General features: G+C 42.8%; 1 protein-coding gene across 9 annotated transcripts in view; it reads left to right on the top strand.

Annotated features, from left to right (window-relative positions):
• The window catches only part of SETD3 (SET domain containing 3, actin histidine methyltransferase), a 74,511-nt gene that overhangs the window by 1,374 nt on the left and 61,296 nt on the right, over positions 1-11,841 (top strand). For 2 of the 9 annotated variants that reach the window (XR_004347708.1, XM_032617947.1), the window contains exon 2: positions 11,291-11,400. Coding sequence is in view for 6 of the 9 variants with exons in the window: in XM_032617947.1 (XP_032473838.1) it covers positions 11,298-11,400 (103 nt within the window). In the remaining 3 variants the exon portion in view is untranslated. Of the gene's footprint in view, positions 1-778; positions 844-9,351; positions 11,177-11,290; positions 11,401-11,841 lie in introns of those variants that run through there. The other 7 variants (XM_032617926.1, XR_004347707.1, XR_004347706.1 and 4 more) reach the window with 7 other exon arrangements.

The following is an 11,841-nucleotide window of genomic DNA, read 5'->3' as shown; positions in this document are numbered from 1 at the left end:
GAATGAATTTAACTTAAGAATATAGCAAGATAAACGCAGCTTTCCTCTGTACCCTTAAAATTTGGCAAGACTTACTTGAGCCACGCTATATTGTGTCCGTGCAGAGTCTGCTATGTAGGCAGTCTCATCTTAGCAGATTAGTCGCTGGGGCTGCTGTGATTGACAGTTGGGAAAAGTTCCAGCATTTTAAGGAGTTTTTCTCGGGCCTAGGAAAGTAATTTGAAAAGCCAAGTTCTCAGAGAGCCGCAGAACAGCTTGTTATTGGGCCCCAACGGCCTGTGTTTTCCTTCTGCTACCCCTTCCTGTCTGCCCTCTTTTATATATATTCAAAGTTGTAACTTAATGTCTGAAATGAAACTCTGGTCTGAACGAGTAGAATGGTTGCTGCTTCTCATCTCTTCTCCAGTGATCCCTGGGATAGGAATGGTGTTGGACTCGCAGATTAAAACATCTATGTCTACGTGTGCTGTAGAAATGAAAGTTTCTGTTCAGTTCTGTCGATAGGAGTGCAATAAGATTGTCAGGAAGAAAGTAACACTTGCTGAACACTTAGGCCCCGTTTTCAGTGACGATTAAACCTTTGCTTTAGAAGCCACTGGAAACTGAGAGAGCTGTGAAGGTTGTACTGAAATAGTTTTCCATTCTAAAGTTCAACCCCTGGAAAACTGTTTTGTTCTGAGAGCTCTGATAACTGGTCACAACCGTTTCCTTAAAACTTGCCGCTCTCATGATCCAGAAGAGAATGGCAAAGGAGATGACAGCTGGAGGAGAGTATCTACAGTACGCTGGAGTCTGCTCGCAGTAAATATTTAGCAGATAATCATTGAATTCAATGGGAACCAGGTACCTACTCTGTGGCGCGTGGAATTTTAGTAAAAATATGAATGAAAACCTTACCTCCTGGCTCAGGGTTTCTCTTTCTTTTTACTAGACGTCAGTTTAGTTTGAAGCTTTCCAAATCTCTCAAAATGTTTGAATTACATAGTCTCCTTTTTTCTTATCACTAATCTGCAGTAGCTTTTAGAAATGTAACTAATAATACTGTATCTTTTTTGGTGTAGTTTGATGAATATCTATCACTGGGAGGTTTTTTTATCTTTAGAAACTGGTTTGTCTTCTCTGGCTTCTGTGAGGAGTAGGGAGGAAGAGTTTCAAGTGTGTTTTCTCTTCGTGTACATCAGTCTTGGGAGTGGGACCTAGATTTTGTTCCCGCACAAAGGAAATGGAGTCATTTATTACTATGGCATTAAACATTTTTAACAGAATAGTGAAGAGTGAACATATATTTATTCTTACGGTACTTTGGAAGTTGCTTGTGGCCAGTTAATTTGTTTTCTCAATGAACAAGAATTATATTTGGGCCCATTAATTTATCAGAAAGAATATTTTGATTTGCTGTGCATCCTTTTTTTCTTGCTACAGTTGAAGAAGTGTTTATCTTGGATATCAGTTCATTCTGAGTCATATTAAGGGTGTCAGATTAAGGATTCCTTGGCTTTTAAATTTTTCTGGTTTTCACTTTTGTTGCATATACAAGTGTACCTTACTTGGCAAAATTGACTTCTGTACGTTGGATTTCCTTATGTCATCTCATTTTCCTACTCATAAAATTGGAGATTGTTAAATAGTTTGATCTGCATATATAATTTACATAATATTTATTCTCAAAGTAAAAATAAATTTCTAACAAAATATTAATACACATATTTTATTACAAAGGAGTTGAGACTTTTTTTCAAGTCATTTTAATAGTCTTATGGGGAAAAAGTTGATTAACAGAATAGAATCCTTTTTGTTGTTAAATTCATTCAGTAACTCAAGCCAGAGATTAGCTGTGTAGACTCCATTTCCATTTGGGAGTTTCTTCTAGGTTTAGAAGTAAACAGATCATAAAACCAGAGGTACAAACACAGCTATTGACAATTTTCAACTGAAATATATTTGAATGGAAGAAAAATGATTCCAAATGATTATAAAATTCAAATACCAAAGTTAAGACTTTGAACATTTTTTTCTTATTCAAGTCCTTTCCAAGTAGAAGTTAATTAATAATCAAGATAAGTCCAAACACTCTTGACTGGCAATGGAAGACAAGTCTAGCTCTGAAGTTAAGATTTTGAAAGGGAGCTGAGTGATACTGATTACCAAGCCAGAGTAAAATTTTAACCTCTTACATGTGTAGGCTGAATAATGGGGGTACAGAGGGACGGGGGGCAGAGGGACAGGGCAGGAAAAAGTGCTTTCACTATTTTTTAGAAGGACTAAAAAATTGTCTAGAGAATTAGATAAGCAGGTGTCTACATAGAACTCTTAATAAGTATGCAGTATTTTAGCCTTATTACCTATCTACCATCCTGAATTTCACTTTCCACTCTGTTTACGATACAGTTCATTAGAACATAACAAGGTCTAAAAATTCTATGACCAAACCTTTAAGGTTTCAATCTCAGAAAATAGGCCTGACTCTTCAGTATCAATAGTTTTCTGTTAAGCACAGTTAAGAGAAAGTAAGGGTTAGTGTTGAAAAATACTCATGAAAGTTGCCTTTATCATAAAATTTGGAAGTTTTGTTCATGTCCCAAATTTAAGCTGAGGCCACTCCTTTGTATTTGGACAAGGCCAGCATAATGACTCTGTAGTTTTAAAAGGCCAAAGGGGTAAAGGCTTTACATGGTATGTTTTACAACTGCAAAGGAATTTATTTAGAATTTCAGAGATAATGAACCTTCAGAGCCTCTCTACGGGGGTTGGTTTTGCACTGAACCCATGAAATACTATTGGGCATCAGGGACGTTTGACATGGAGCTGTGCTGATGAGGCTGTGCTACTAGCTGTCTGTCATGCTGCATAAATTATTAACCTCACTGAACTTCGGCTTTCTCATCTGTAAAGTGGGCATAATATCTTTCTTTGTCTAGTGTGTAAAATGCTTACCTCAGTTCCTGATATAGGAAATATGCCTGATGATGCAGTTATGATGAAGACGGTCATGTTGGGGGCCTGCCCCAGGGCACACACAGGTTCAACAGCCCAGAAACAAACAACGTGACAGCATGAATAATTTGCATTTAGGTTCCAAAACTCAGTTGTTTAATGTAGCACATGTATCTGGCTGAAGGTCAGTTTACGTAACAAAGGGTGTAGTTGGTTACCACCTTATCCTCGAGACTGTGGGACCACGTCTCACTTATCCCTGCATTTCATATTAGATACTCAAGAAATGTGCACTGAATGCAAGCATGAGTTCACTCATTCACTTGGCTGGTAGAAAAGTAAGGCAGTGTTAGCTCTACCGATCTTCCTCAAGTTATGATGGGGTTACATCCTGGTAGCATGTTGAAAACACCATTGTCGAAAATGCATTTAACATACCAAACATCACAGCTTAGTCTAGCCGACCTTAAAAGTGCTCAGAACACTTAATTTGCCTACAGTTGCGCAAAATCATCTAACACAAAGCCTGTTTTGTAATAAAGTGCTGAATATCTCATGTTATTTTTTGAACACTGTACTGAAGGTGAAAAACAGAATGGCTGTCTGTTCAGAAGGGTTGTAAGTGTGTTCGTTGTTTACCCTCATGCTCCATGTAACCGGCAGGGAGCTGAGGCTTGCCGCCACTGCCCAGCATCACCAGAGGGTATCACACTGCATATCACTAGCCTGGGAAAAGATAAAAATTCAAGGTTTCTACTGAATGTGTATGCGCTTGCACCATCTGTATTAAAGTTGAAATATCTGAACGTGAACCACAGTAAGTTGGGGACTCATCTCCTTGGGTTGAATTTGGCAGTGGAGAGCAAAGCACTTTGATAACCATACCTGTTACATAATATTAGATATCTTTATTTTAAAGATGTTCAGGCTTGAGGGTTAACACAGATAGCCCCAGAGGTCTCTTCCAAACCTGATGTTCCACAATTCTAGAATCTAGAATCCTTATGGGAGGAATGTGGGTGGTTTGAAAGTAATTTCTTGACAGATTATAGCTAGCTGTTCCTTCACCCTTAACATTTTTCTTTTAGAAAGCTATAATAGGAAATGGTTATTCATGATACTGAATGATTCTTTGCTTTATGAAGAGTTTGTTTTGAAACTTCCTTTAAATAGGAGCCTCATTTTAAGTGTATTTACAACTTAATTCAATAGCAGTTTAAAACTAAGACTATTACGTATTGAAAAGTCAATCAAAGATGGTTTAAGTGTCTCTAAAATTATCATGTGTATTAGTGGAAATATAGCAAAAACATTGTAGAGAGCAAGTTTAAATCTCAAGTTTGTGTATATCTGTATCTATCTACGTATCAATCTATATATGTATATATGACAGCCCAGATTGTTCTGTATAAAGATTGAGATTTGAATTACATGCAGCTTATAGGTCTACATTCATCTTGGTGTGCATGTAGCTACTGAGTTGAAATTAATTCCATCATCTCGCCTGTCTGCTTGCCCTGACTTCTTGGTACTTTTGAGCTGTGACACATCAGTGTCTCCTTTGATAGAGATTGGAATGATGAGTGCTAGTTAGCCACTTGAACCTGTATAAGTTAGTAAGGCTTGACCCTGTTACTAGATCCTGCTACTGTGCAAAGAGAGGTGTTTCCAGTATTTCAGTTAACATGGTACCAACGCAGGGACCATGTATGCTTCATCAGTGTTTGGAGGAGAGAGCGCTTAGCACAGTTAAATGCTTTTCAATTTGGGAGTGCTTTCATTTTCCTAGGCCATCATCCTGTAGTTTGTGTATTTAATTCTGTATGTAGTAATCTGATCCTAATGGCCTGTGAAGTATTTTAGTGAGATTCTTTTCTTCCTCCAAAAGATTAGGCAGGCTTCACACTCCCTTCAAGTCCGTTTACAGCTGGGAGCCTGAGGTGGGAGGAAGCCCTAGGACCATTCTCTCCCTTAGTCAAACCAGCTGTAAAGTTGGGAAGATGCAGCATACATTGAAAAACAGATGCTGGGTTTGAGCTAAGGTTTTCTGGTTTACCAAGTTACCAAATAAGTATAATCAAAAATGTTTATTCTAGTTGTATTTAGTTGAAAGCAACTCAAGAATATCGCAAACATACATTCATGCCGTTTAGAATTTTTGGGGAAAGAAAAAAAACCCCACACAGCTGAATTCCATCTCGGTCTGTTCAGTAGGTGTGAAGTATACTTTGTAAAGATGGGTTAAGTATCCCCCTCACCACGCCCACCACGCCATCAGCCAAGTTCCTTAAATGCACTGTGTTCTTATTTCTCCTCACTTAGGCGGATTATGTGTGAAAGAATCACTTCACTGGTCAGGAGTGGTTGTTGATTACAGATGACACTTGCATATTAGTCAGCAATTTAAAAAATAATTGAATATGCCATCTATTTTACTGTTTTCTAAAGTTTGTTGTATCTCTTAGGTGGAGAGATTGTTGATGGACTTGCTAAATAGTTTATGGTGTTATAAAGAGCCAGATTTTGAGGATTTTGTAGATTTTTAAAATATCTTGATGGTGAAGCAATGTAGATATGTGTGGAACTCTTAGCTTGCTGTTTCTTTTTATAGATGCCCCTTCCTTTGAAGGACTGTCACTGTAATTGTTTACTGTAGAATCCTTTTGCCTGTCAGTCCTATTGCTTTTCTGCATATTATTTTCTTTTGTCTTAAGTATTGTTTAAGTCCTTTTTTACTGTATATTTGTTTTCCCCAGATAATTCATTAAGAATTTGGAAATTATACCTGCTTTCGATCTAAACTTTGGGGGAAAAAATCTTTCATTTAGCATTGTACCTTTGGCTAAAATTTGGAATTGAACTTCGTGTGTGCATACACATATCTAATTTAGCACATCTTTGTATTTTTCTAATATACATATTTGAAATAAATATTGAAGAGAAATATTTGGTCTTTGTAGGAAGTTGATGAATTAAACTAATAGGTACTGTTTTTCCACTGAGAGCACTAAGAATATTCAGGATACCTATTTGGCTCTTTCATTTGTTGAGACTTGGAATCTAGCCCCGGATTCAGCTGAACTCACAATGAAAATTATTCATTGTATGTAACAAGTTTTTGAATCATAAATGAACAGGGTAGGTAGTTATTTTAAATCCATGAAGTTGGGGAAATCTTTGTTAGCTAAACAAGGCAGAAGGGGGTTGAGGTTAGGAAACCACTCAGCCTGGATTCTAACACTTTCTCAGACTGAATCTTAACATCTAGTCCTTCTTCTTTACCTGTACTTTATTCCTTACCCCTCTCTGTTTGGTTACTTTGCCCGCACATGTTAGGAGTTATCCAGGCTGAGTCCAGGGTCCTCATCTCCTCACCCTTGTAGCCCGCAGGGCTGGCTGTCCCTCATCTGGCTGTGGTCAACTGCAGCAGCTGGTGTGGTCCTGGCTTGTGGATGCAGGAGACCTTGTTCAGTTGCAAATGTGCTGGATGTGACACAGGGTTTCAGGTTGAAGCTGTAGGTCCGGCTGCTTGTTGGCTGTGGGCTCTTGGCCAAGTCATAGCCGTGCCTGAGCACCCTGCCATGCCAGTGGTCACCACTGGCCTCTGCAGGCTGTGGCGGGAACGTGTCTGGCCAGTGCAGAGAGCCGTACAGATGCTCGTGCCCCCGGAGCTTGAAGTTGTGCTTGAGCAGCAGCTCTTCCATTTCTATTGGAAATGGACTTATTCCTGCTTGGTTGTTTTCTAAGAGACCAAAAACACTTTAAAAATTCAGTTTGTGTTTATTGGAGAGATTCTTTTATGAACTTTAATATCTTAAAGCTTTTCTAACAACAAACTACGGTTTCCCAAAGGAAACTTTTTTTTTTTTTTTTTTTTATGCGTTACGCGGGCCTCTCACTGCTGCGGCCTCTCCCGTTGCGGAGGACAGGCTCCGGACGCGCAGGCTCAGCGGCCATGGCTCACGGGCCCAGCCGCTCCGCGGCACGCGGGATCCTCCCAGACCGGGGCACGAACCCGCGTCCCCTGCACCGGCAGGCGGACTCTCAACCACTGCGCCACCAGGGAAGCCCCAGGAAACTTTTTTAAATGTGAATTTTATATGTATAAATTTATGTTTTGACTTTTAAGAGTCATCCTAGTTCTTAGAAGTAGTAGTTAAGTATTAAGTAAATGTCTCATTTTGGCTACTGTTCTGTCACTGGTGGGAGAATATATCAAAATGGTTCTTTGCTGTATAATCTTACTATCGTGATGGGAAATAAATCTTACCCATAAGTAACACTAGTAAATTCAAATAAGATTTTCCTTCATTCAACAAATATTTGACCCTCAACTGTGTCCGTGGCACCATACTAGACCCTACAGATAATTTAGAAATGGAAGCTTTGGGTTTTTTCTGCCACAAGACAGAAAGCCACACCAGTGGGTGAGGTAGGCACATAAATGATGTCAGCTACAGCGCGTGAGGCCGTGGGGGCTCCAGGGCTGAGCTCTGCAGGGTGTGGAGTGGGGAGGGGGCTGTCGGTGAGCTGGGGTTTGAGTCAAGACTCAGACACCGTCACCAAGGGCTGAAGGCACGTAGGCCGCAGAGAAGAGGGAACATGTGGATCAGAGGATGGCATGGGGCCGAGGGTCTGAGGGAGCTGGCAGAGGGTGGTAGGAGGGCCTAATGCTTTGTGGGGTGAAAAGAAGTAAATGCGGGGCTACCGCCTTTGAGGTACTTTTAGGTGGTACATTTGTCACACAAATGCGAGAAGAATTGGTGCCAAACCATATCGAATCCAGAGGCAAATGAATCTTATAGACATTGACGTCTGTAAAGTTCAGAAAAACGGCTGCTGGACCATAGAACTGGGTACAGAGAACCCCCACCCTCCAGAAATGTTAGTTCTTCAAGTACACACTTAAGGCTTGAGGACATGCCTCTGATTCAGTGCGCCGGGGGCTGAGTAATTAGGAGCTCCGGGACAGAGTGGGTCCAAGTGACTGGAGGCTTTCCTGGGTGAGGTCACTGTCAACCCGGTTTCCGGGTAGAACAGATATAGAGCTGGTCTGGACCTAGGGTCCTGTACCCCAGGGAGGTACATCTCCTGGGGAGAAGGACAACCATCTCCCTACCCCTCCTTAATTGAGAAGCGAGTTAATGCCTACTGGAAGATTCTTACTGTCTAACCTGGGCAGGCTGCTTTCTCTCTTTAGGGCTTATATCCCTGTGGGAGGGAAACAGTCCAAAGAGAATTCCAAAAGACTGATCTCAAGGTAAGCCAAGCCTTTAGCATCTGTTAATCACCTTGAACTTGACCCGTTCTTACTGATTTGCATGGAAGTGAGGGCTGCATGGAGGAGCCCGGAATTTCCTCAAGGCCATGGGGGACATTTTGACTGAGTATGTGAAAAATTTTGCCAGGAGGAGACAGGGTTAGCAGAGGGTAGCTTTATTTTAGGAAAAGGGGAGAACAAGAGCAGATCCTAGAGCTGTGTTGTGTAAGGGGTGATGGGAATAATAAAGCCGGGCAAGTAAAATGGGGTGAAGCAGTAAAGGGCCCTGAGGCCTGTGCTGGGGAGGTTAGGTGTCACCTTAGAGCCATGGAAAGACCTTGCGTTGAGCAAAAGAAGCCTACGTGTTGTATAATTGCATGTGTATGAAGTTCAAGGACAGCTGCTCTCCCAGGTGCTAATTTCCTGATGTGTTTTGAAGTTTCACCTGTGTTTTATATTGGTACCTGTTACTCAGTGGGGGCAGATTTAAGTGGCAGGGGTGGGCTTGGGCAGGGAGAACGCAGGACACTTACAGTCTAAGCAAGAGGTGAATTCAAGACGAGCAGGTGGCCTGAGATACTCAGGGGTGTTACCACTTGGCCGGATGTTGTCGGTATCGGGTCTGGAAGACGTGTCTGCCCTCCTGCTTTCTGCGGAGCCCTGTGCTTTTGCTCTGCATGTCACAGAAGCAGTGGGGCAGTGGCTGAGCACAGGCTTTAGAGTCAGGCAGACCTGAGTTCTAACTGCACCTCTAACCTTGGACAAAGATGGAGGACTTCACCTTTTTGAGAATGTCATCTAAAAGATGAGGCTAATACCTACTGATGAGAGTGTCCGGGAAGATCAAATGAAGAGATGATCTTAGCCCAGTGCCTGGCAGAGGTTAAGGACTGCACACAGGGTCACTACTGCTGCTGCTTTAATTAACGATTGTTATTTCAGGACAGGTATCTAGATGCCAGAGAGTGATGGGAGTTGGAGGGATTCTTGAGGGAAGACTTGGGGTGGGGAGGGGAAAGGGGCTGCAGGCAGAGTGAAGAAGCCTGTTTTGTAGCCCTCGGGTCTTTGTGCTGGGGGGACTGGTGTAGGCGGGGTGCGGCTGCCTTGGGTTCACTGTGCCCCAGGCCTGCTAAGAGGAGGGAAGGGTCTTGGAGTTCCTATCTGAGTGATGTTTTTGAGTTGTTTGACGCCTAACACACAGAAGGTCACGCTGGCAGGGAGAGGCCGGCAAGCCCATCTCTGACAGCGGGCTTCACAGTTCTTCCTGCCAAGCTATATTTGGAAGTGTGATTAAAGCCCTACTTTCCAGGCTTACTGGTAGTCTTAGTTGTTTTCAGGTCAAGTTCAGTGGTCCTCCGCAGAGATGCCGTTGGTAGATGTGGAGAGGGCCTGGTGCAAAGAAGACGGCAGGTGCTCTGTCCAGGGCTGTCAGCCGTGAGCTAGTAAACCCGGGAGCTTCCTTCTCGTTTAGTCCTTGAGCTTAAGGAAAGGTGCTTAAACCATTCCCCCGCCTGCTCCTCCCACCCCACACTTTTTTTTTTCCTTCTGCGTTTGATCTCAAAATAACTAATTCTCTTTGCTGCCGAAGTTTTAGGTATTGTTATCTGTTCACTTTTGTTCCAGGGTGCCTGGCACTATGTGTTCCACTCTTGTGTTTTAGAAGGCTTTTTAGATACGTAAGTTACAAAGTATACTTCATGCATCAGGCGCACCAGAGAAGCTACATGAGATAGCCCTTTAATAGAATGCTATTTTCTGTTGTTGTAGCATGGCCCGTATTTGCGTGGAGTCATGGCAGTGGAATCAGTGATCAGCTAGGCTGCCGGAGAATATGCATTTTCAACCTTTTGTCCCATCACAGCTCTCCACACTACAATAGTCATTTCTCTTTGTAAAAAACAAGTAGGTCAGAGTTCGCCTTTTGGTTCTCCCTTGAGATTAATTGTAGCTTGTTGGCGAGGGGTCCATGGAGCATCATCGTGGTGTGTGGTATTCATTAGTGTGTGGGTGGCTCCAGTGGCTTCTCTGGGGGGATCGCTCTCCGTCTTCTTGGGTTGTCATCCTCAAGCGCTTCTGTCTTAGGAGGAATGCTCAGATCAAAGTCCTTAGGCAACAGTTGCAGCCCTCCTGCAGCTGGGGTCCTCTTTCCCACCGCTCCCCACAGAGACCTCTCCACCTGGGGTGCTGTGCCCCCTGCCCTGCCATGTGCTTCCCTCATTCCTGCCCTGCCTTTGAGTTGCCCACCCTTTCTTCATACATCCCAGTCCCTTTCTTTCTTCAAGACACATCTCCTGACTCACTGCTATAAAATGTTTTCAGACAGATGTTATAAACATCTCTGCCCGGCGTCTATTGGTGCATCCCCTGTCCCACTGTCTCGTCTGCTTGTGGCATATCCTGGCCATTTCTTATTTGTTAGACCATTGAGGGCTCCAGGGTGGTTGAAGTGCCAGACTGGGAGGCAGTGGAGACCTCTTTCGTGGGTAGGGTCTGCCATCGACTTCCTGTGAAACCCTGGGCAAGGTACTTTGGATTTTCCTTGAAACAAGATTAAGGAACTGAATTAGCTCTCTGAAGTTTCTTTGATCTCTAAAATGTCTTCAGCATGTGTCTAGACGGTCTAATCTGTTGCTTATGATATAGTTACTCTTTATGGGAAATTATTCTTTTTAAGCAGAGGGAGGAGAGAATATATAGGTTTTTGTGGCCATGTGATAGTTTGTGTGATACATGAATGTAGATGTAACTTCTATCTATGTAGTATCACAGAATACTAGGATATACAATGAAGTCTATGTAATTTGAAAAAATTCTAGAGTAAAAGTTGCTTCTACTGTAGTTTTTGTAGGTGAAAAGGAACGAACTTTTCTTCCAGAGACTACAAAGCAGCTTTTTTTTTTCACATTTGAGTGCCTCCAAATACTAGTATTAGTTACACGTTGCTTTTTCTGGAGGGAAACTTCAGGATATGGCACCTTTGAGGTAAGATCTTAATGTCTCAAGGCCGAGCCACTGCTGTGCCACGTTTTATTACTCAGTTTTGTTCTTTGGAAATGTAATGCTTTTCTCTTTGTTTTTTCTTTTTCTTCTCTGTAGTCAGAAAATGGGTAAGAAGAGTCGAGTAAAAACGCAGAAATCAGGCACTGGTGCTACAGCAAGCGTGTCCCCGAAGGAAACCTTGAACCTAACCAGTGAGCTGTTGCAGAGTAAGTCTTGGCTCGGCCTTCCCGCCTCTGTGTGGGACACGTGTGTCTCTCTCCTCACACCCATGCACCGCGTGGGGGTCCCTGGTCTGGGGAGCGGGTGGTGAAACAAGCTTGTGTTCAGATCCCGGCTTGTTTAGCCATGGGACCTGGCACGTTACAGATCTTCCCCAGCCTGCAGCTTCCCTGCCTGTAAAAATGGAGGTACGGTACCAACAGGTTCCAACAGGTAACTTTTACCTAACAGGTACGGTACCAACTGTAACTATGGTTAAAGGAGGCTTGGACGACAGAACGAATGAATGTAGGTAACCACCCCCCGCCTGCACCGGTGGGCCAGGCCAAACTCCACTGCTTTTTAACAGTGTGGCCTCGGACCAGTTCCTTAACCCTGCTGAGTCGCAGTGTTTGCATCAGTAAATAGAGTGTCTTGAGCCCCATGTG

The sequence above is a fragment of the Phocoena sinus genome, chromosome 2 (genome assembly GCF_008692025.1).
Source record: "Phocoena sinus isolate mPhoSin1 chromosome 2, mPhoSin1.pri, whole genome shotgun sequence".
NCBI lineage: Eukaryota > Metazoa > Chordata > Mammalia > Artiodactyla > Phocoenidae > Phocoena > Phocoena sinus.
This window is presented reverse-complemented; position numbering and strand designations above follow the sequence as displayed.